General features: G+C 44.1%; 1 protein-coding gene across 1 annotated transcript in view; it reads right to left on the bottom strand.

The window, feature by feature from the left end:
• The window catches only part of ARHGAP22 (Rho GTPase activating protein 22), a 181,483-nt gene that overhangs the window by 22,550 nt on the left and 133,022 nt on the right, over positions 1-25,911 (bottom strand). Inside the window, exons 5-6 of the mRNA XM_026061341.1 lie at positions 21,567-21,743; positions 296-503 (exon numbers count right to left, since the gene is read on the bottom strand). Of these exons, the coding sequence (XP_025917126.1) occupies positions 296-503; positions 21,567-21,743 (385 nt within the window). The remainder of the gene's footprint in view (positions 1-295; positions 504-21,566; positions 21,744-25,911) is intronic.

Below are 25,911 nucleotides of genomic sequence, written 5' to 3'. Positions count from 1 at the left end.
AGCTACTGGGTGTCCTGCACCCAAGTCTACCAAAGCATTTCAGTATGTGCTTAAGCTAAACACTGGAGTAGCCCATCTGGACTGTTGGGCTCAAATTTCTTCAGTTGCTCAAGCACTTAGCTGAACGTAGGCCACAGCACTCAACATCATGCAGGAGAAAGCCCCCAGGAGCATTTTAATGAAGAGAACAATGATGAGGAAAGAATATCTAACTATAATAGCCACCTCCAGGTCATTTCTGTCAGATTTTACTTGCCAGAGGTAAACCAGCCTGAATTTGGTGATGCCAACTCACCTGTCAAAGAGGGGCTTCTCTCCACAGTCGAAGGAATCCTGCAGATCTTTGACAAGGTTGGCTTGGCCAGGCATCCGGAAGAGCCCCTCCTCAGTAAGACCTCGCTCCCTAATAAAATCCACACACTGTTCCACCAGCAGTGGGGCCAGCCGCTGGCCATACTTCCTCTCGTACTGTACCGTGTCCTCCAATCGCTGCCCAAAGATCCCTGCCAACAGACAGCAAAAGAGAATTTCTGCAGTAAGCTGCAATTCTCCATGAGCTACTGCACAAGGCACAGGATGAGGGAGTGAAAACTGTTTCACAAGGAGACAATGAAGCTGGCATGGAGGTCCTGTTTCTAACACAATCAGAAGAATAAAATGATTTTAAAAAGCAAGCAGAATTACATGCTGAGCATTTTGTTCTGCTTAAGAGTGCTTTAACCTCTGCCCTGGGTCAGTTTATACCCGTTATAGCCAAGGAAGACATAACAGAAGCAGCACTGCTTATGGTTATCTGCAGCTGTGCTGACTGACTGATGATGCATGGATTAAGTGATTGTACTTCCATAGCATCTTCTGTCCCAAGGACTCCAAAACAAAGGCTACGCTGACTTTATGGGACACAATCACTTTCTGCATGCACCCACCTCATAACTAGGACACAGCTATCCTTTTTCAGCTGCACAGCCCAACAGGTAGGATGAGAAGCAAGCCTGCCATGGGACTGCTAACATGACAGAATATAGTTGTCAAAATTAGAACTGGCTGTTGTTAAAATCCCCCACCAACCTGCAGGCTTTGGATTTTTATTTCTTTTCTTTTAATTTAAATCAACAAAAAAAATAGGGAGTAAAACATATGCAATTAATTGCCCTTCCAACTAAAGTGTGTCCCTTGCTTCCTGCACCTCAAAAGTATCAGAAGCACCAGATACTCTAAACACAGACTGGCCACAGGTCATTCTTAAGCCACACCTATGGCAGACATATCATTCAGTGTGAAGCACTGCCTCCCTCTTTGGGGAAGTGGGAGTTCCTGATCAATACCAGCTGCTGAACACCACTACTGGCACCAAACCTTTTGGACAATGCAGAAAAGGCTCAGGCCTTAAGACCCTGAGGTCTTAGTTCAATCTCTGCCTCTACGGGACTGCTCCATCTAAAACATAGCCTGGGAAACATGTTCTAAAACCGTAATTATAGCACCCTACCAGGTGTAGAGGAGTCAGGTCAGGGAGGATATCATCCAAGTTAACCCCATTTTAGAAATGAGATAGTCAGTAAGTGTCATAATCCCCAAATCTACTCAATTTCAAACAAGATCAGACCATATCAGATAGGAAATTCTATTCAAAGATCACTCAAAGCAACAGGAAACTTTCCACTCATTTCAAGGAGCTTTAGATCACACATTTAGCACTCAATCCTGCAGGTCTGAAAAAACCAGCATCATACAATACTGGAGTTACACTGTGTTCACAATGATGCATGCACATGATTATACCAGGGCAGAGGATTTGCTTATTTCTTAAAGCTCTACTTACCTTCCTGCAAGTAACCACATTTTCCATTTTTATTTTAGTGCTATATTCATGGGAGGCTGATGACTCCTGGCAGGAAATCTCCTAACCACCATTCACTATCCTCCATAGGATAAATCATATCAAATCAGACCTGCATTCTGTATTCAGTCCAACCCTGCTAAATCCTTGCTGAAACAAAATTTCCACCAACCTCAGCCTCAACTCTCTGAACGAAGCATGCAAGAAGGATCCAAAGTCCAAGTCCTTTCCCTGCCAGTTTGTGATACATCAGAAGACAGAACCTTTCTGTACACTTCAGCCTACACAACAGCATTACAATATCAGAGCTGGAAAGCCATGAAGAGTCTTGAAGGAAATTCCCTCCTTATCTTAGCAAGATACTATGCCCTGGAGCATGGGAGTGAATTATCTTTATCACTGTAGATTCTGTTTTTCTTGCAGAGTAAAGGTTTTCCTAGTTCTAGTTTCTAATCTGTTTATGAGTTTTCACTGAGGTACGTGTCTCTGAAGTTACATTCTGGGGCAGGGAATCTCTTCCTGCTTTTGCACAGATTACTTTGTAATCTCACCAAGTAATCCCTGTTGTCATTAGGGGGCAGAGCAAAGCAGCACAGCAAGACTGCTCAGTATGTGGGACTCAGCATTGTCCAAGAGCTTCCAGGGCACTTAGAGAGGCTGGGTGGCCATGAAAGAACAACCTTTCCAGTCCACCTTCTCAGAAAACATCTCCATCCAGATTGTAGCTGAAAAAGTGAAGCCTGGCTGTCCTGTCCTCTCTGCTGATGCTGCCAGTGAGGGGACCCACCAGTAACTCAAAAGTGCATATCACAGCAAATACACAAAAGAATAATTCGGGTAACAGCAGTTGCAAGGTACAGTGCAGGCCCCTCACCTGTGAAAGGCTGAGCAGGAGCACCTGTCCAACCTCCTTCATGTTATTCTGCTAATAACCTTGTCTCCCCCTTCCTCTGAACTGAATGCTTGGTCCTGGGCCATGGGCCAATGCAAATCAAGGTCCTTCAGCCTTACTTACAGCAAGCTTAGGCCAGACTCCAAGCTGTGCACCCTAGAGACAAAAAACCTCCATATCCAGGTTTCCTCCCACCAAACCTATCTATTTCCTCAAAATGGTATTTGGTATTCACTTTTCTAGATGTAAGATGTATAGGTTTAGGGATGTAGGTCTGTGGTAGATGTCAGGGCAATCACAGGATAGCAACACTTGTCTTTCCAAATCTCTACTTGTAGAGTCATGGTCCTGTTTCCCAAAGAGTCAATCTGGAGAAAGACTGGGAAAGAGGTAAGTGCTCTGCATCCTCGCAGATATGGAGCATGGAGTTAATATTCTAGTAGCGCACATTTGGGTGCTCCAGACTAATCCCAAGCAACGAGAAAGGCAGAATCAGACGCATACGTATGCGAACACACACACAGAAGAACTGCATGCGTAATCTCCACTGGCAGTGTGAAGCTTTGTCTGCTTTTCCCTTGCCTTGGCTGGCCTGTGGTCAGTGACATGCTCTAATACATTTCAGGCAACATCAGTCTGTGCTTGCCCGGACTTGGATCGCAGGCATGGTAGCTTCCTGTAGCTACAACCAATGTCTGGGGCTCCTGGGCAGCATGTTGAGCATATAGAGGTTAAGGAATGTGACTTTAAACTACCAGATGAAGATGGAAGTGTGACATACTTTCAGATCCATAAATAGAAGCAGATAGATCTTCTGCAAACACAACATTAATGTTTCTCTAGGTGGCTGCTGCAGAACCAGACACTGCTGATCCCTATCCTTTCCCCCTTCTCAGGCATGGAGGTTGGTAGCACCCTTTTCTCCTGGATAGAAACATTAGTCTTTGGAGGATACCAAAGCACTGTAATACTCTTCTACTGCAATACTGCTCACCTCCCTATGTTCATGCTACTTCAAATACATAATAAGCAGAAACAGCCATGAAATCAAGACTGACATGAGTGAGGATGAAGCTGATCTACCCTGTGATATGATGAGTGAAAGGAGCTGGACTGGCACAAGCAAGGTTCCTTCCTGCGAGACAGTGAGCGCTGAAGGGCTGTGCATGGCAGAGCTCACGCAGCCCTCCAGGTTAGCCAGTTTCTGCAGAGGCATAGAAGCAGCCCTCCAGCCATTGCCAGGATGAAAGACCAGGCCAGCTCTCTTGGCAGCCCCCCTCTGCTTTGGCAGTCCCCTTATGGCCCAGCTCCAACTGCAGATCTACATTTTCTATTTCTCTCAAACCTGAATCCTAGTTTTCCAGAGGAGTGCTAGAAAAGGCCCCCAAGCATTGCCCAGACAAAACATGTCTCCTAAACCTCTCTCCTGTTGTCAGCTCCATCTTCCCTTTGCAGACCCCTTCCAGCACCACTTCAACTGAAGCTCTGTGTTTTGTCTTTCGCTCAACCCCAACCCTAATTATTTTATGGGGCTGTAAACAAGGTCCTCCAGCAATTGCCCAGACCAAAGACTTCTCCTAGCCCAGGTCTCCATGCAGCTTCCACTTCCTTTGGCAGTTCCTTTCCAGATGTACTCACACTGCAGCTCTACACTTTCTCTTTCTCTCAACCCCAACCATAACCCTAAGTTTCTTGGGCAGCCTTAGTCTTGGCCCCTCAAACGATGCCTAGAAGAAGTCTTTCTCCTAGCCCAGGTCTCTTGGCTGCTCTGGCTTTCCTTTGGCAGCCCCTTTCCAACTGCACTCCCACTGCAACCCTACATTTTCTCTTTCTCTCCACCCTAACCCTAATTTTTTTTTGCTGAACCACAGACAGGGAACCATCCAGGTGTTGCTCATGTTGCTACACCTCTTGGCAGTAAGAACATTAGGGTTAGGGTTTATTTTAGCTTTAGAAAGTATAAAGCTGCAGTTAGAGTGGGGCTGGAAGAGGACTGCCAAAGACAAGCAGGGATGCCAAGACAGCTGGGCTTGGAGCAACTGTTCATCTGTGCAATGGCTGTACACCTCATTTATAGCTTGGAAGAAGAAATGAGGGTTAGGGTTAAGAGAAAGAGCAAACTGAGAGGGGAGTGGGGCTATCTTTGCAGTGGGCTGGAGAAGGACTGCCGACAGTCCTGGGCTGGCAGAAATCTTTCATCTGGGCATCTGCTGGGGGGCCTTGACTAAGTCTCCCCTCAGGAAAATTAGCGTTAGGGTTCTCACAGACACAGCTATGCTGACAAGAGACATAGCAGATTCACCTAGTTCAATCTCCAGGGCTAAACAGGGCAGACTGGCATGGCAGTATCCTGTTAGCTCTGTAAAGCTCATTTCACTTCAGCTGGGTCTCACAAGGGCTTGTAAAACTGAGATGGTCAAATGTCCCCGAAACCACCAAGCTATGACAGCATTGCTGGGCAGGGACTGCCCTGCTTTGCAAGGAAAAGCAAACATGGATCCAGTTGCATACTTCCTCATCTGCTGTCTCCTCGAGGCACAGGCCTGTTTTTAATCACTGGGGCCTGTAGCTCAGAGTGAACTTGGCAGTGTTTCACTCCATTCGATGATCCTGCTGGAACACATTACAGTCTTGTTCTTCATTCAGGGGAAGGGGAGCAAGTGCCATCCAAACACAGTCCCAGACAGGGGTAGGCTGGAAAGAAAGCCAAAAGCTACTAGCAAACTAAGGGTTAATGTTCCTTGTTATAGCCTTATCTAGAGCTAGGCACTTTTGTTTGGTTTCAAAGCAGGGGAAAAGAAAAAAAAAAAAAAAAAAGACATGCCTGCGACCACATCCTTAATCTCAGAAAGATTCAACAGATACCAAACAAATGGGCTAGCAGAGCTACAGAATTTTCTCCACTCCAACAAACTGTCTCTGTTCTTTAAAGATTTAGGTGGCTCTTTGTGGAAAATGTGAGCCAGGAATGATGTACTGACTAAGGCACAGACAGGCTCTCTGTCCTGGCCTGAATAGCTCACCCACCAGCTCCAGGCATACAAAGCCTATACATTCAGCTATGCTGTCCAGACATGCAGTGGGCAGGAAAATATATGCTCCCTGCTTCATTTTTCCTCATCAGAGCTCTGATTTCAACCAAAATAAACTAAAGACAGAGATGATAAAGTCAGTCCTTGAAGAGGTTTTCTTCACAGAGAGGACAGAGGAGTCCATACGTGCTTAAAGTGGGAAAAGTCCAGAAACACCTACGTCAGCTGTACACATTAGTATACATACATTAAAAGATGTGCAGGAAGATAATCAGGCACACACCTGGATGCTGCTGCACAGCAGTACGCACACCTTCACAGACCTGCAGTTTATGGATGCACAAGACTGTGTACGTGCTCACCTGCACATGTAAGCTTCTGCTTTGACCTTCCCACATACATGCTTAGGCTCCCATTTATCTGTCCCTCTCACACATGAAAGCAGAGAGAAAAAATCATGGGCAGACATTCAAAGATGCACTTTCACAGCACAAAACACACACAACCACCTGTAGCTCGCTCTCCTTTCCCCTCCCCTGGCCCCCCCGCAAACACATCCTATATCAATCACTGCAGCAGCAACTGAAAAGGGAGTCCCACAGTGCTAGGAGCTGCACATGCCTAGTAAGAGTCCATAAAAACTAAACAATCCAGCTAGACAAAGGGGGAAAGAAAAGGAAGTGACAGATGATCGGGAACCAAGAAAACCAGATTAAGTAACTTGCCTGAAGTCACACAAATGAGTCTGTGGCAGAACTTGGCATATACTGAGCCCATTCCCCACAAAGATCAGCCTTCACATATTAGGACATGTTCACTCTCATCCACATGTATGCATTTAAATATTCTGGGTGAAAACAAACACAAACACACTTTCCCAAAACTATCATTAGATTCTAGGTTGGAATCTGACAGTATTTTTGGCCACAGACCGAGTCCTTCTCACTCTTTCCCATTCATAAAGACAGCTACTATATTTAGATATTTAGCCTCTGCCTGAGCATACCTAAGTCTCAGCTCAAATGTCCGCTTTTCCTCTAAGAAAAGGAAACTGTAACAACTAAAACCTCTGGAAAATCATCTCATACCTCTTGTTCTTGTGCAGCACTCCGCTACATGACAGGCGCTGAGCTTCAAGCAGAAACTAGGCAGTGTCAGACAGCAGGAGCGGCAGAAAAAGAAAGTCCTGACTTCAGGCATCAGACACATTCTGAGTCCCAGCACTGGCAACTTTCCATTCATCCAGCGCTACAGAGCGGAGAGCAGCCGATCTGCCCTGGGAGATAATCTCAGCAGCACATCTGGTATCAGCTCCACAACTCAGCATTAATTATGACTTGTGCAGAAAGCATTTGAAATATCCAATGAGATGCAGAGCTCCCCAGCTCCCTCCGCCAGGGGAAGGAGAGAGAGGGAGACAGACAGACAGGCAGGTAGAGTCTTGCCCACCCTCGAAGCTGCCGCCAATGTAAACAGCAGCTAAGTATGGGTCACAAGTTTTAACAAAGGCATCCCCCATCGGCTGTGTAATATATTCATGCTCTAATTGCTTGTCAGATCTATTCCTGATAGCTGGAAGAGCTGAGCAACAGTTGCTGTCTGCATGCCACACTCTGGATCCCTTCCTGATACAGGCAATGTTAGCTGCGCTGCAGGCAACCTGGTGCCCTGGTCTGGCCTTTGAGTCGCTTGCAAAGCACCAGAAGCAGAAAGCTCGAGTTGGAGGGGAATGTCCCCCCACCTTTGCCTTAGTACATTCTGAGGACATCTCTGCAGCTCCGTGATGTGCTCCAAAGTTTTACACAGACTAGGACAAGCCATAGCCTTTGATCTGGTGCAGCTTTTTTGTCCTTATGGCCTTTGCTTTAGCCCTTTACAGAGAACTTGCCTGATAATGAATAGCTCAGCTAGATAAGTGGTAGGGGAAGGAACTAAAAGTTCTTTCTGTGTGAACCAGCCCCCAGGACTTGCTGCAGGACCAGACTCACCCCCTCAGTTCCTACCCTCAGGGTAAGTGGCCTGTAGTTGAGACAAATCACACACTGCCCCATGCAGTTATACAGAAGTCAGCCCTTCATCCCATTTACAAAACGTGCTCATGTGACTGCGGATCTGCAGCAGTCACCAGTCAGAAGCTTTGCCCCAGGCTTCTGAGGAATTTTAACAATTCTGGCTAACTTCATTCCCCTCTGCAGAAAAAATTAAGTTTTGTCCCTGTCTGCAGCTGCTCACATGCTTCTGATATTAAAATACCATGTCTGTGGTCACCGTACAGGCCACACTCATCTGAAATTGGTGGCCTACTAGCACCAGTTGCTTAACTACACTGTGGCTCAGCTTGCATGCGCACATCAGAGGGGACAACAACCCAGTAGTCAAGTTTTGAGATTCCAGCCACTGCGACAGCGTTGTTCCACAACTCAGGAAACTGAGATCAAATTCTGTCTCTATGTCCTCTGTTTTGACTAAAAACTGAAGAAATGACTGTCTCTCGCTACAGGTAAAGGCAGTACCAGGGTTGAGGGCTCCAGTTCTCAAATAGTGAGTTAGTATTTCAGAATTAGACACAAGAAGCCCAAACAATATGCTAGGCAATATTTAAAGCCTACTGAAGAACATTTGCTAAGTGATGGAGATCCTTAAAGAGAAGGTACAAATGAGAGACTGGGTATTCTTCATCCTTCTATTATCATCCTGCTATGATCACAGCAGGCAGCAGGTTAGGGAAAGCCTGCCCACAGCACTAGCTGGTGAGTAGGACCAGTCCACTTCCAAATATCTGACACTCCGTCAGGGTTTCTTGGCACCATTCCCTGGAATGATGCCTCAAAATGTGTCACGTCTGCTAATAACATTACGGAGCCTGGGACCTGATGTTTGGGGTGGGAACCCAGGATACAGCAAACGCAGATTTTTATTCTTCCATTCAGTTCTCCATTTCTGTTTTCCATCTCTCAAATCACACAAATGCGAAGGCATTCAATGAAATGGAAAGTCAGCTTGTTTTAAATGGATTCTTTTGTACCCAAAGTGTAATTAACCTGTGGAATTCACAGCTTCTCTGTGGCTGAGGCCACAGCATGATCCAAAGCACAACTAGATGTCAGTATGGATGATAAGAATACTGTGAGTTGCAAGAGAGATGACAAAGAGGATGTAAACTCTTCTCCAAAGAAAGAACAAATACATCCTCCGTGAGAGAAAAAGGCAGGAGGAGTACATGCTTGCTCATATGAGCATCACAACCAAAGCAGAAAATGGCAGCTGCTTCACAGTTGCTCCCTGCACATGGTAACTCTGCAGCTGTAAGTATCCTGTGAGAGCAATGTAACATTGTGCTGCATATCTACATACTCCACAATTATCATCTTATCTTATCTGAAGCAACTCTCAATCCATTCCAAAACATTGCGTTAAAAATCATGACTTAGGCTACAAAATATGATGAGACTGAAATAAAAATCACAATGTATATATATATATTATGTATATATACATTGGGTGTGTGTGCATGTGTGTGTATATATATATATATTTACTTTGCCTTCTGTGTTTTTAATTTCTAGATCATACTTGGATCCTGCTTTATCTGTTACCACATTTCTTAAAAATGAAATCCAAGATTCTCACATAATCACTGGATTGCAGGGATTGCAGACTCCAGAAGTACACCCGATACTGTAAGACTAGCAATAAAGTCCAGAGTGTTAGCCACACTGCATATAAACTGTCATCAAAATTGCCACCTGGAGATCTCCCCCTGCACATGTGCCAAGGACAGAAGGGGTAATGGAGACTGAACTACCTCTTCCCCCATTGGTCTGAGGTTCTTTAGCTGTAAGGAAGTTTACCACTGTCTGGTCTGCTCTTATTTTCCTAAAAGAGAATGTAGGTTTCTAAAGCTGTTTGTCAAGAAAACCTCACATGAACTTCCTGCTTGGGAGCTGGAGACATTTTCTTCCCTGGTAGCACTGTGTGGAGACGGCTCCTAGCAATGTTTTCATGAGCGAGCACCTCCACAGTTATTCTGCTGCAGGTACCAGAGGATGGAGAAAGTATCCTGCCTCTACATGTCACTACAAGCCTTGAGACTGGCTGGGAAGTTCACTGAAGCTCATACAACCTCTGAAAATCCAGGAATGTTTCAGGCTTGGCATCTAACTCAGGTCAAATTCAGTCTTGAATCTGGCTGCAGCAGACAGGAATGGTGAACCCACATGAACTCAAAGATCCCTCCCCCAACTCTGAACAAACCTGCTGGCTGGTACAGCTCTAGCACGTACGGTTGCAGGTATTTTTAGACACCAGCTTACACATACCATTAGCTAATACACAGATGTACTCAAGAGGATCTGTCTGAGGATGCTCAGATCCAGGAAACTGCTTTGTCTATTTGGAGAGAAAGGGCCTAGTCTCAAAGTCAGAACCAGAGTTGAAGTTCCTTAACTTTCAGGTAAGTTGAGCCTTAAACACACTCATCTCTTAACCCAGGCAAACACAGGCAGCTTGAACATCTCCTTGCATCCATCAAAAGCTGGCAGTGAAATGGCTACAGGTGATCAGTTACAGGACTGAACCCAGCAGGAAAGCCTTCAATAGTAAGCATTCCCCTGTACAGAAAATTTCCCTTCCAGTTTCTCCAAACATCTCAGACAGATCCTCCTCTGAACAAAATGATTTCCCCATATCTTCCTCCTATTCTTGGCTAGGGACTCAGCCTTTACTGGTAAAATGAAGTCCTTCAAGAATAAACAGGCTTCTGCTTACTGACTGATAAACCAGCTCACCCTGGGTGGAAAGGTTAGCAAACAGCAGTGTTCATCTTTGTCTCACAATAGATTCAGCCAAACTTGCGCGTGGTGTTTTTCCCTCTCTCTACAATGTGTCAGGAAAGGAACTGACTGAACAGTACTGTGAATTACCCTGCAGTGGACTCTGCCCAGTTTATGCTCTAAATTGAGATTATAACTGTTTGCTCACAGAGAAAAGATGATAAACAGACCTAAACATCATTTAACCACAGCATTCTGAATCCAGAGCCAAACCCACAGGTTTATTGGTCTATTTCTCTGTAAACAAAGACAAAAAGCATTTGGAGAACAAAACATCAAGAGCACCAAAAAATGCCTTTTAATTTAGCAAGCAGAAATCTGAGCAAACGTGCCCTGGAAAACTTCTTGCTACCCACAGCATAAGAACATATTCTGCAGAACTTTTTATTTACTGACTCTTGTACATGCCTGTCTACATTTAACAGAGACCTTCCACAGACTTGAATGAAGCTGTGTCTGTAGAAAGCATCTGACTGGCAGAACTTCTCCCCCAGGTGTGCTGCATATTGCTTTCCGTACTGCACAGAAAAGTTTTACAAAACTTCTGAGTATTAGTAAATATAAAATAGTTACGACATAGCTTATTTGCCACCAGACCCTCAGCACTAGAGAAGGACTATAACCCAGGCTTGGGTCCAAATGCAAGGATCACTGAGTCTGAATACTGCTGCTGATCCTCGTCTCTGCTGCATACCTGGATTTCTGAGCATCCTGGAACATGGCAAGGCCTATGATCTAGATTCACAACTAAAAGTTAGAGCACAGGATCAAACAAACAGGATCAACATTGAACAGATGGGTTCTTATCCAAATCACCTCCCCCATAAATATCTCTGTCAATCTGTAACCTGCAATTGTAAAACTCACTACTGGGGGAATTGTAAAGGGTTTCACTTTGTTGCTTCCTCAAACTCAACCGATGACGAATAACCTTTAGCTAATTCCCATACACTTACCTTTATCCTCCACTATCTAAATAAAAGTCTCAGTGAAAACAAGTGTAACTTATACCTTTGCCACCCACGAAGCATAAGGTCAGGGTTTAACTTCTAGCAGCAGCTGAACCTGACTGGTTGTGCTTGGAAAAGGGATAGCATTTAGTTCAATTTGTAAAATGAATAGAACATTTCAGTAAATGTGCCAACCTTTCAGGAACATTTCTAGCAGAGGTCAAGGGCTGAATGTTCCCTCCCCCAACTTGCAACTCAGAATGTATGATGAGGAAACTGCAAGGTTGATTGCCTGATGATGGTGGAGAGAAGAGAGGCAACCACGAGGGGTAGAAGAATAACTCTTAGAAAGGAAATAGGAAAAGAGAAGCAGGATGAATTTCTTTATTTTTGGCTCCTAAACAGTTAACACTACAACTTGAAAGGAGCAGGCTACCTTTCCCCTTTAGTAAGCACAGATTGTCATAACATTCATCAAAGGAATAACCCAGAGAAATTAAAATACTTGCCTGCAAGCTGAGAAACACCACAGGAACATGTTTGTCCCATTAATCATACATTGCCAGGACCTGCAGTGAGAACCATCAGTGTTTTAAGCTTGTCAGCTTTCAAACACCAAGCATGAACCTAATGACTACAGGAAAGGCCTCACTGGAAAACCACCAGTGCAGCAGGAGGTGCTGGTCAGACCACGGGCCACAGGTAGTTGGCACCAACAACATAACAAATCCACAGCCATTATTGTCTCTCCATGGCACTTGCTAGCTGAAAGGAAAGGGATGTCAGTCTGCTACTGAGGAAAGCACAAGCCCCACCCATATTTTATCTAAAGCAGGACTGCTCTTAGCAATACAGGGTATATGAAGCTAATAACTCCATCCAGACCTTTTTGTCTGATATCACAGATGGACTTATCTTCTATGAACTCATCTAATCCCATTTTGAACCCATTTATTACTTTGGCTTCCACAACATCTTGTAACAATGAATTTCATAACTTAATTGTGTACTGCATAAAAATCTTTTTTTGCTTGGTTTAAACCTGATGGCTGTGCTCTATTCAATCCTCCTTATATTCGTAATTTTATCCATTGCACCTTCCTGAAATCACCTCTTTCCCAAGACCCTTTTCAAAGTCATTTTTCTGAGTGAAGGACTTGAAGTTGGATAGATTTTAGATCTTAGTTACACAACCTCTGGAATACACGAGCAATTCAGACAGAGCTTGTTTTAGAAATTCTCCTCTGAGCTTGAGAAACCTTTCCCAGTGTATGTTTCATTCAAATTGAAATAGTCCCAGGCAAAGTTTCGGTTGACTAATCAGCATTTCCCAACCAAAAGATATTTCATCAAGCAAATCCCACTAAGAGCTTTACTCCGCTCACCCGCATATGTAAAAAAAGTCACTGCTACTTGTGTTTTTTCTCTATCTGCTACCTGAATGAGCAGAGGCATTGAGAAGGATTCTTGATTAGGTGTCTATGATTTCCCAGCTCTGGATTCCTGCCCTCTGGCACCCAGGACTGCCCAGACAAGAGGCTAGAAATTTATTCACCTAATGTCAAACGGCATTGTCACTCAGAAGCCACTGGAACTAAACTGTTAATGCCAGCTGAAGACATGACATTGCAACTGCAGAATTTATACTGCTGCCTGGGGATTTAGAAACCAGGAGCAGGGGACCTGCCTCTCTCTGACTGCACAAGCCCTGACAGTGCTCCTGTACACAGCACTTCAGGATGCTCTGGACCATTAGGCTGCTGCATGGTCACCACTCAGAGTTGAGCTAAGCTTGGGCACTGGTACTGAATGTCACTTTGAGCCAAGCTTGGGCACTGGTACTGAATGTCACTTTGAGCCTTCAGCCAGTGGCTTAAAGGTGAAACACATGCAAGGAGTGAACTTAAGTGAGATGAAAATTATGAATCCTCCATGGAAGTTGACCAGCTACCCGACTTCTAAAGGTAGGATTTTCAAAAGTCATTGAGGAGCACAGATCCCCACCTTTTGCCCTACACATGCTGTAGTTTTGCTTTGTTGCAAGAACTGCATGTGCTTTCAGAACGAGACTGGACCCAGAGCTCCTTTCAACACTCTGCAGTCTTTCTCATCTCTCCAGACAGGTCAAAGAGGAAACACAGAATCACTGAGGTTGGAAGGCACCTCTGGAGATTGCCTAGTCCAATCCTCCAGCTCAAAGCAGGGTTGACTACAGCAGGTTGCTCAGGGCTGTGTCTAGACAGGTTTTGAATATCTTCAAGGATGGAAACTCCACAACCTCTCTGGGCAACCTGTTCCAGTGCTCAATCACCCTTAAAAAAGATAATTTTTTCTTATGTTTAAACAGCATTTCCTGTATTTCAATTTGTGCCCATTGCCTCTTGTCTTTTCACTGGGCACCACTGAGATGAGTTTGGCTCCATATTCTTTATTCCCTGTCAGGTATTTATACACATTGATAAGACCCCCTGAGCTTTCTCTTCTCCAGGCTAAACAATCCCAGCTCTCTCAGTCTCTCCTCATATGTCAGATGCTCCAACTCCTTCATCATCTTTGTAGCCTTTTGCTGGACTCACTCCGGCATGTCCATGTCCTCCTTGTAGTTGGGAGCCCGGCACTGGACCCAGCACTCCAGATGTGTCTAACCAGCACCGAGTAGAAGAGAAGGATCGCCTCCCTCAACCTGCTGACAGTGCTTTTCCTAATGCAGCCCAGGATGCTGCTGGCCTTCTTAGCTGCAAGAGTGCATTGCTGCTTCACGTCCGCTAGGACCCTGAGGTCCTTTTCTGTGCATGGGGTTATTATTCCCTCATGGGTGTATGACTTTGCATTTGCCTTTGTTGAACTTCATGAGATTCCCATTGGCCCATTTCTGCAGCCTGTAAAGGTCCCTCTGAAGGACAGCACAACCACCTATCAACGACTCCTTGCAGTATAGTCTCAAAACTCGCTGATAGTGCACTCCGTCTCATCATCCAGGTCATTAATGAAATTGTTAAACAGTATTGGCCCCAGTATCAATCCCTGGGGTGTACCACTAGTGACTGGCCTCCAGCTAGACTTCATGCTGCTGATCACAACTCTTTGAGCCTTGCAGTTTAGCCAGTTTCAGTTCTAATTATCTAGTTTGTACTTCATCAGTTTGTCAATGAGGACATTATGGGAAACAGTGTCAAAAGGCTTGCTAAAGTCAGGAAAAACAGTACCTGCTGCTGTCCCCTCATCCACCAAGCTAGTCAGCTCATCGTATAGGCTATCAGGTTGGTCAAGCATGATTTCCCCTTCATAAATCCATGCTGACTACTCCCAATCACCTTCTTGCCCTTAATACACCTGGAAATGATTTCCAGGGTTATTTGCTCCATCACCTTTCCAGGGACAGAGGTGAGGCTGACCAGCCTGTAGTTCCCCAGATCCTCCTTCTTGCTTTTCTTAAAGATAGGAGTGACATTTGCTTTCTTCCAGTCCTCAGGAACTTCCTCCAGTCACCAGGACCTTTCAAAGGTGATCCAGAGTGGCCTCACACACCAGCCAGCTCCCTCAGCACTCATGGATGCATCCCATCAGGTTCCGTGGACTTGTGTACCACCAGCTTCTCTTCATGTTCCCTAACCTGATCCTCCTCTCCTGAGGAGAAGTACTCCTTGCTCTAGACTTTTCCAGTGGGGATTGCTGAAGGCAAGTCTTACCAGTAAAGACTGAGGCAAAGAAGGCATTGAGTACTTCAGCATTTTCTATGTCCTTTGCCATCGAGTTCCTTGCCCCATTCAGCAGGGGATCCACATTTTCCCTGGTCTTCCTTTTGCTGCTGATACATCTGAAGAAGCCTTTCTTATTGCCCTTCACATCCCTCACCAGATTCAACTCCAGGTGGGCTTTAGCTTGTCTAACCTCATCCCCGCATGCTCAGACAGTGTCAATATATTCCTCCCAGCTCATCTGTTTCTGCTTCCACCTCTTGTATGCTTCCTTTTTGTGTCTGAGTTTTGTGAGGAGTTCCATGTTCATCCATGCAGGCCTTCCGTCACCTTTGTTTGATTTTCTGTGCATTGGGATGGACCATTCTTGAGCTTGGAGAAGGTGATCCTCAAAAAACAACCAGCTCTCCTGAACACGTCTTCCCATGAGATTCTTCCAGGCAGAGCCCCAAATAGGCCAAAGTCTGCTCTCCTGAAGGCCAGGGTTGTGATTCTATTTGCCTTGCTGAATGATGCCTTCAGAGCTGCTCTTTTGCATAGTCAACATGATCTAGGGCAAGCTATTTGATTGCCCAATACCTCAGGTTCCTCCTTTAAAAAAAATGAGGACAATAGTCTTTACCTACCTCAAGGCTGCATCATGATAGTAGAATATGTTAGAAGAAGAGCAGTAATGGAGGCCCCAGACATATCTGAGGGAGATAAGTCAGAAGAAAGAACTTATTCAGATCTCAGCAACAGACTTCAAACTTTCTCTGCTGTAAGCAGCCAAGGCAGTAAGACCCACTCAAAACTTTAGTTCTGCTCTGTGCCTCAGTTGCTATATCCAGAAAAGTGTCTGTAACTTCTGTCTGGGTAATCTTTGCCTGGGATGAGGCTAACCAGCACCCTCACAGATGATTGATATCTGCCCCCATCCCAGGCAGATATCTGAAATAATAACCCTCATCTTCTCTCTCTTCCTCTCCCCTTGGTCAGGCCCATCTCCCCGCACCAGACAACACTGAAGAGCAAACACTGATAAGCTGCACCAGGCACCAGCTGTCTCTGCACAGTGATAATGGCACATGTCACACACAGCAGACACCTGGTGTCACTCCCCACACACCTGCAGGAGCCTGCGCAAGGGAAACCTACCCTGTCATCTACTGAAGGGGATCTGCACAGTCCAGGCAGGAATCTCACTTGATACTGCTGCTCTGGGGGAGCCCTCTAACAAGACAGGGAACAGGAACCCCCTCTCTGTCTTCACACTGAACAGATGCCAGAAGCCACCTCCCTAGTCTTTATTACTGTGGTATCTCAACATCCTAAATTCATTAATAGATTCTGTGTTCATAATGGTCTCACTGGGAAATCCCTATCTTACAGGTGGAGAAATTGAGACACAACACAGGTAAAACGACTCACCCTGGGTCACAGGGTTTGTAGCAGATACAGGAATAAAATCCCAGATTCTCAAATCCCAGCATAATATCCTAGCTCCTGAACTGTCCATCATCCTGTTAGACATGCATCTAAGAACAATATATGACCCTTCCAAATAGTCATGTTTTGCTCTCATCCAGATGTTATCTAAAAGCCACTTACTAATGTAAAAGAGGGTTCCTAATTAGGCCCATTACCAACAAAGACATAAACCTGGATAGTGAATTACACCACAGAGACTTCCTAGCTCTCCCCTAGTACAAGTCATGGTCTGGACATGGTCCCAGAATGCCAGTAAGGACACTCCCCACACTGTTCTGCTGGCAGAGGTAGAAAGGATCCATGTATCCAGGTTTATCTATATGGAGAAGTAGACTGGAATTAATGACAATAGAGTGGCTTTCCCAGTGGACATTTCTTCCCACCAGTTAAAAAGTGACTATTCCTCCACAGCAGAGAAATCCCTCACAGAGCTCCTCCAGAATAATTACTCCGTCTCAGGGTAAAGCTCTTCTTGTTTGCTTAAAGGATGCACATCCATTGCAACTGCTTCACCTCCCTCCATCACAAGGAACTGATGAAAACTTAGGACAAAGAGGGGGAAGAATTAGGATAAAATAATGGAGAAAAGAAAGGGGCTGTGACATGCATTTCTGGCAGAGGAGCAGGGAACTGCTCTTGGCAAAAACGAATAAGTAAACAGAGGGAAACACAGGCATAGCACAAAAATTTACACAGAATGATTCTGTCTTCATGCAGTGCTGATCAGTAAGAGAGCTATACCTCTCGGCTTTTAAGTCAGGCAGCAAAAACTCAGCTTTGTACCTCGTGACCCAAAATTCAGTTCCAGACACATTATATTTTACGTCTTCTGCGAGACAAAAAATGAAGGTACCAATTACCAATTGAGAGGTAAACAGATGGCAAGGGGTGACCTAAAAGTAGCTACATTTCTTTGGACTGGAAGTGCAGCACCTCTGCACACTTACAGAAGGGGTAATGACCCCCTTCCCCTACTACCACCACACCAACTACTTTTACACATCCACCTTGGGAGGATGCAGGCAGTCTCACTCTCACCCAAGCTCATGGCCAGGAGTCCTATGCTTGAAACACTGTGGCACTGCTACAAGAACACCGTATTAAAGAGCTGCCACAGAACAGCATGACTGTAGGGCACAAAGGGATGCTCCAGATAAAAAGAAGGGCTTTCTTGGTAGTAGAGAAGAAAGGCAAGGTGCTAATTCTAAATGTGTGTGTGTAATTCTAGATGTGTTTGTCAGCCTGGGTGTGCTTAGACCCGCTGTGTAAGGGCTCTGCCTCAGTTTTGTAGGTATAAATAAAGAAAAATTCTATGAGCTTCAGTGTTGTAAACTCAGCAAAGTTTGTCCCTTGTGGAGTCAGGAAAGATCAGAGGGAACAGCTTTAATCACCCTCCATCAGAATGTGCTGCAAAACACACTTTTATCAAGCCATTGTAAGAAACTATTCCTAAAGACAAAATCAAAACATATAGCTTACTTTCAACTCTCTGCTCTGAATGAGATGGACTAGACTCAAGAATTCAGGAACCTGAAACTCAGGGAAACTTGTTAAAAATCATATTCTCCATAAACAAGACATCTCTTCTTCAAAAGACTAGGAACCCCTGGATTTTATTTTAAGGCCACATTTGAAGTGTATTTCAAAGCATACATTCCATATGGCTTTTAAGCCTAAATGTGTCTCTTATTAATGATTTGGGATCTTCAGCAGTGTTGGGGAGTTTTCTGTTTCATTTTAAGAAGCCTTTGCTGTTCACCTTTAAGCATAGTTCATGTGCCCGCATCAACACGTAAGAAGATACCCTCAGCCTTTCTGATTTATAAGTTTCTTCAATACATCAGCAAAGATTAAAGTGTGGCTAAACCTCCCCTTTTATCTTGGCATAATTCATTTTTACATCATATCAACCTTCTCCAGGGCTGGATATTTACATATTAATAATGAAGCCTGCTTTTTAATTCCTCCCCCTCCCCCATTCCTTTAGCTTCGTATATTAAAAAGTGTCGATAGATAAGACTTGGCTCTCAAATTAGCAGTGCTAGCAGAGTTCAAATTATTCAATTAAAACACAGACAGCTATGTTTAGAGTCCTCCCACATTTGAGCTAAGCTGGGATTTCATACACAAAGAAATTGCTCTGCTCTGATGTTAATGGAGGAGGAGTAGGTTTGATCACTTCCCCAAACCTGCTAAAATCATCTAGAAACAAAGGTTTGAAAGTCTTAACTATTTCTTAGTGATTGAGATTCCTATAAATATTTGGTGAAGTGAAAGTAGACTCAGGATGCAGTTTCATGGTTCTTTTAAGCCGGTTTAAGTGAGGGCTGCAATTAGAAGGAACAAGTGAGCTCTTCTCCACCCCATCATCTCTCTCCACCCCATCACTTCTCCTCCACCCCATCATCTCTCCCCAGTGTCCTTGTTGTGCTGGAACTGTTGTCCTGCAGCTGCATGGTTAGCTGTGCCAGGGAGCCAATCCACCTAAAAATATATATTTTTTTTAATGTCAGTTTTCTGCCAGATCATTTCCTACTGTACAGCTGCATAATCAGCAGTATTAGCAGAATGAAACATGGTGGGGACACATGATTGCAAGGTGGGGAAAGACTACTCCTTCTGACAGCAGCTAGCACTTTAGTCAACTCATAGTAGCCATGAAACCATAGCATAAGAATCTGTTTACATAGCTTTGACTGCAGAGCAGAGCAGATATAGCTACGCTAGCTTTAGACTGGTGTATCTGAGTATTAGGGCAGAGAGCTCAGGCCAGGCCCAGGATGTACCTATGTTCTTGAGTAGTTTTCATCCACAGATAGATAAAGCAGAAGAAGGAAAAAACCTCAATATACAATTGCAATTCTTTCCAGCTCTGCAAATTGCAATGATTCTCTCCTACAGGGCTTAAGCCAGCTCTCATCAACATCAGTAGCAGTCTTTACACTGACATCAACAGGAACTGGATCAAGCCTGCAGCAACTGAATACAGCAATGAACAGCAGCTGCCCTATTTCCCTCTACATTGCTGTGCTCCCATGCTCTCATAATTTTATTCTCTGCTTTTTGATATTTCATACAGTTCTTAGAGCTTCAGTTCCTGGAATCAAATGATTCCAATAAGAATATCTGCCCTCATTTAAAAGGAAAATCAAAAATTTCCCCTCAGCTTTGCAAAGAAGGTTAGAGAAAAAGAGCAGATTAATTTGCACAATACTGCCCCCATAAAGAAACAAAAAAATAAAAAGAAATCCATCTCTGGTTTTATGTCATTTTCATTTTTTTGTTTTTAAAAATCTTAGGATTGTTAATTATTTAATTTCCTAATAGTTTAAAAAAAAAGATGTTTGGTCTGGAGCTACTCTAAGAGATTGACAAAAAAACATGAACAAATTTTTGCACTGATACCAGCAGCACTGACAACATCATGCCCTGAAGAAGGAGGCTGTTGCTGAAACTTGTACCACTTGCAGTCACTGAATGTCTCCTTTTTCCTCACAGCATATATTTGATGCACACAGCAAAGTTGTAAAACACACTATAAGGGCTGCTGTAAGTGATTATAGAAGTACTAATTTCTGCAGGAGGAACTTCAGGGTCCTGCACTGGGCTCAGCATATAAAAGACCCTCCACTGTAGACTGTACTTCAGAGGGAAAGCAAAACATGCACATACTCATGTTTGAGGAGAAATCATGATAGATCAGTTTCCACTAATGAAAAGGGCTTGTTTTGCACATAATACAACAGCACTTCATGGGACCTCTTAGAATCAGGTACAAGCTGCCTTTTCTCTATACACCCTTTCTGCTAAGTGAAAGAAGGGCCTAGGAAAAAATGACATCATCAGTGGAGATTGTATCTTCTCCAGACAAACCAAGAACTGCTACCAGAGACTCAAAATCACAAGAGTCACTTAAAAGAAAAAAACAAGATAAAAGATACTAATAAACATTGGGTTTCCTTAGTGACCTTGCGGTGTTCCAGTCTCTCCAACTGCATTAAGGTTACTTTTTTTTTTTCCTAGACCCAGGAAAAACAGTAACTTCATTTCAGCAAAAATAACAGTGTTACCTAACCCTTATTTGGCACTTTTTATCTGCACCTCCCAAAAGAGGTTGATATCATTATCTGCATGTAATGGCATGAACTCTAACAGTAGCACACAAGCCACTCAAAGGGTCCAGGGTCCAGTACAAAGCCAGGAGTTGCAGCCACCAGCAGCATACCCAGCAGAAAACATCTGTGAACTCCTGCTCTATGCCTAACTGTAAAAACACTTCCTATCTAATCTACTGACTTGAGAATTTGAAGACTCTAGTATAACATCAATATTGGGAGTCTGAATTTTTTGTTTGTTTTAAATACAGGAATTGTCAACAGCTGTATTCTTACAGGTGTTCACTCAGCCTGACCCTGTTGTTCTTCTTCAGACAATACACTCACTGATGCCAAGTCTCTTCCCAAATGGGCCCAAAAGAGCCAGATGAGAAGTGTTGCCTCTGGCTGTATGGAAGTTAAAGATGGGCATCTGCCTGTGAGGCAGAAAACAGAAAACTGGACACACTCCTTTATTTCCACAGGGATAAGAAAGACTCACAGAACAGATAAAAAAATAGCTGTAAAACACTGAGGACTAGCAATAGTGCAATGTTAGAAATCACCACCCTCTTCTGACTGTGAGTCAGTTGTACAGTCTGGATGTGCCCTCCCCTCCCATTCCCCTCCATCCCTGGCAGAAAAAGCAGTCCAGAATCCCTGTCTGTAAAACACTCCAGACAACCAAGAGCTTATCTAGGCATCTCAATGATTTTACAGTGTTACATATATCCTAGTATCACAAGAATATGTTTTACCTTGAGGCAAATGTTTTAATTTATGTGCATGTGAGCTATTTGCAATACCTCCACCAAATGGAGCCCATATAACCCGTCGGATGGCTTTCACCCAATCTTCCATTTCATTCTGGGAATTAGCCATGAGCAGGAAAGCTTCATGATTGACAGGCATCTTTTCACGGTCCCCTGCACCACCTGAAAGACAGAACACAAATCTCTTAGCATCTAGCTCAGAAGAGAGCAACTGATTTTTAAAACCACCAAAAGTCTGGATCAAAATCATCAAATGATCATTTTAATTGAGCATTTTTATACCTGCTTCCTACTGATGTGCTGCAGCATCCACAAAGCACAGGCAGATAGAGGAACAAAGCTAATGTAAAAAACACATGGTTCGAATACAGGAATCAGGAGACATTGTGCCTGTTGTCCTACCAATAAACAAAGGGAGAGCACAGGCTGTAAGACCCTGCAGGAGGAGCTCTAAAAAAATTTCACATACCTGTGCTGAGGTAAGGAGAGGTTATTTCCCAAAAGAAAGGGGCAAGGGAACTGTGAGATACTTTAGAACTTGAGATGCAGAAGTCTCAAGCTCATGTATTTTCCCCAACCCCCTGGGAATTTCTAGTCTCAAGATGGAAAGAGAGATCCATTCTGATTTTGGATCCAAGCCAGGAGCAATATTTTGAAGAGGAGTTAAGACTTGGGGGTATAAACCTGACTCTCCCACTTGAAATAAAAACTTTAGGAGCCATTAATGTTGGTGGGCAATACCACAGGAAAGCATTAACCAGAATATCAGATGCGCTCAAGCTGCCCTATACATCTGTCATTTATGGATGCTCCAAGACTCGCAACACCTGAACCCTTCTATTTCCATTTTCTTTTTAGCTCAGCACTCCAGTCAGTTTAAACCTTCCCCTCATTCCTCATTTTACGTCCCAAAGCTGGATACAACTTAACAAGGACTACTGAAGCACATAATAGCTTTATTGGAGCAGTCTCTGTAAAGAGGCTACAGACTCCATCCAACACAGCAGCTGCATCACTAGCAGCCTGGAGCTTCTCCATCACCATGGAAACCGCCTTTGACTTTGCCATGGAGATAATGTCTTCGTTGTTGTGTCACTGTCATTTCCGGGCTGACATGGTTTTTAGTATCTATTGGACAAGTGAGAGCTGCCAATCTGTGCTGAGCAGCTGAGATTGCTTGTTCATGGAGTTCAGAGATAAGAGCAAGACACTGGTATGTGGTGGTTTCTAGGGAACTGACTGAATGTACACAGACTGTGCGCCTCCTAAATCCTAGTTAATCCAGGGAAAGCAGCAAGCCAAGGAAGTACTTGTTCTTGCTATCAGTTGTTTCCTGGCTTAGACACACTCATGGATCATGCTCTGTTTTGCAAAGCAAAAGGGGTAAAATGAGATTCGGCTGGAAGGATTTTGTGGCTCTCTGAGAAGCAATTTACTGAACCGAGAAACTGAAGCAAACCTTTAGTAACAAACAGAGACAACGGGCCTGGGCCTAGGCATGCCTCATGAGAAACAAAAGCCAGGGCCTTCCTTCCCCACATGTATCCCAATTCTGATTCTTTCTTCATATCATCCTCCCAGCCAGTCTTCCATTTTGCATTTACCGAACGATTTACATCCCATACGACATATGAAATAGAACAGCTGCAAGAGGCAGGCACCAAATGCCAAGCTCTGGTGTGCACAACCCCAGACATAGGAGCAGAGGGCAACCTGGACCTGTGGTTTTGCTCTGGATACTCTAACAGGCCTTGATTGGCTACCATGTCGCTGCATTACCAAACCCAAAGGCTCCACAACCTCATTTCTTCATCTATTCCCACTCTCCCTCTTTCTGTCCACAAAGCCCAAATTCATGGGAGGCCTTTCTCCAGGGTCTCTCTCCAATTCTGCTCTCAAGAATCTGTTTTTATCCCACTTTCCAATAGGCCTGGTTAAATGACAGAGTTTTAGTGATCTCTCAGTGCTGCAGTGAAATGAGATAGGCAGAAAGGCAGCTGAGCACCAGGCCTCAAAGGAGTCGGCTCACCCCATAATTGACACTCATTTTATTTCAGTCTCTAGGTAGTACTACATTGGCCCCTCTCACCTCAGGCAGACATGCATCCTTCCGGCTGACCATCAGCTATCCCCTTGGTTCCCTTCACAGCATTAAAGCCTTATTACTGCTACCAACAATGGTTGTGGTTATCTTCAACACAGCAGATAGAAATCTTACAGCTAGGACATTCATAGCTGCCAACTGACTAACTTTACTTTGATATGTCCCAGTCTTGCAAAATGAGCTGTCTTGCTTTACTCCAGTGTATGAGAGCTTCCACGCACACAAATACATGTGCACGTGTGCAGTATGCCCCTACAGCCATTGAAGTTTTGGGGATTTGGGGAAAAGAAGTTAGAGGCTCAGCAACCTGAAGCTCTAGCTTGAGCCTAGGATGCAGGCATTCAAATAAATCAGTGCTCCATCATACTCTACTGCAAGGACATACTTTATCCTTCATGTACAGCACTGTGAGAGTAGGAAATCACAGCATGTGAAACTCCTGTCACAGACTACTTCTTTTAGCAACATACTCAACCTCAAGGTGAAAGCAGACTTCACCAGGCCTAATTCTTCTACCTTACCTTGCAGACCTATTGCCATGCCCCTCCACAACAAAACACCTTACAGGAGATATGATGGCAAGAAAGAGTTTTTTCACAGCCCCTAGCACACCTCAGAGACAAGGGCTCAGGACCTGACTTATCAGTACCATCTTTACCAGAGAGATGGCCTGAACTTCAGCTAGTTCTTCAAAGGAATGAAACAGTTTGACAAAAAAACATGTGCTGTATGAGTCTCACTGCCAGCAAACAACTGAGCTCAGTCAGGATACAACACAGACCCTGTTCTTAAATTTAAGGGACTCAACTGAGGTCTCGCCCACCCCAGGTATGAAGGACAAGAAGAGAGCAGAGTCTTAGCTTAGAATGAATTACTGAGTGCAAATTTGGTCAGAACAGCTGAACTAAGCCATGCAAAGAGTGCCATAGAAAGTGTAATAAGCAGAGAAGGATCAAGGATTCTTCTGACTGAACTTAACAGAAGTGGTAACTTGATGAACAGAAGTGGTGCCTCAGCATCTTCCCATTGAATCATTGTCCCACAGGGACCTAACTACAACTCCCCTTCCTCTAAGATGTTACTTTGGACCAGCCAGTAGCCTTCTCAACCTTCTTGGGCCTTTTTCATGCAAAGGTCTAGGGAAAAATATTTATATTTTTATTAGTCAGTAAAAAGTGAAAACTAAAAAGAAACAGGATGGGAAAAAATTCCTGTACATATTGCAGAACCTAGGCCTGAGACTCTGCCAAAAACTACACATGCAGCTCCTCTGTGGTTGGCTCTCCCCCACTGATACTTTAAATAGGAGCAAGGTCATGATCCTAACAAGCTGCCTGTGGGATAGACAGTACTGACTAGTCACATGAGTACAAGCAAATACTACTCCACGCATGGACACTAGCTTAGAAAACAGAACACGCTTCAGAACTGCTTTTTAAAGAAAGCCACATATGTTAACGTGGGATGAAAATGCAGTAGCAGAGCAGGTAGACCCACCTATAACCAATTTTTTCTTCTATGACATTTTAACCATGTTCCTTTCCCCACACTGCTGGCACCTTTCGCTGCATCCTTGAGGCAACAAGCAGAACTAGAGAGTTACCTAAAGGGCAGAGTTCAGACTTGTCTCTTTACGTTGTTGTAACAGTCAACAGATTTTGAGAGTCTCAGCATTCACAAGAACTAGAAACAGCTAAATTCAAACCCTCAGATCTTCTTAAATAAACAAACAAAAACTCCCCATATTCTTTAGAAGTCCAGAATTTAACCTAAAATTCACAAATCCTTTCTTTTCTGGGCCCAGACCCAAAACAGGACCTCCTTCTGGGATTCAGATTTGAGTTGGCAACTGCAAACACTGTATGAATTCAAACACACTGGTCTTTAGCAACTGGAAAATCATTTTAAACCTCTCTGCCTGGAAATATTTAGATACAGAACTTTAGTTTTGCCTATCATAGCAGTATGAAGTTTGCTTTCAAATGCTGCAGTCAGACTTCATTTCTGCCACTAACAGAGCTCAAGCCCATGCTATCGTAGCTGTTAGACTCCAGCCCTAAAGTACACAGGCGCTACTTCTACTGTGTAAATCAAACAGGGCTCTGGCTACTCAGCACCATGGCAGAGGAAGAAACACTCTGCTAAGCATTTTAAACACAGACAAGGGCTTTCCATGCCTTGAACAGAACCTCTCACACATCTTTAATCAAGCTCCTGTACAAACAA

The sequence above is a fragment of the Apteryx rowi genome, unplaced genomic scaffold, assembly GCF_003343035.1.
Source record: "Apteryx rowi isolate R43461 unplaced genomic scaffold, aptRow1 scaffold_18, whole genome shotgun sequence".
Taxonomy (NCBI): Eukaryota; Metazoa; Chordata; class Aves; order Apterygiformes; family Apterygidae; genus Apteryx; species Apteryx rowi.
This window is presented reverse-complemented; position numbering and strand designations above follow the sequence as displayed.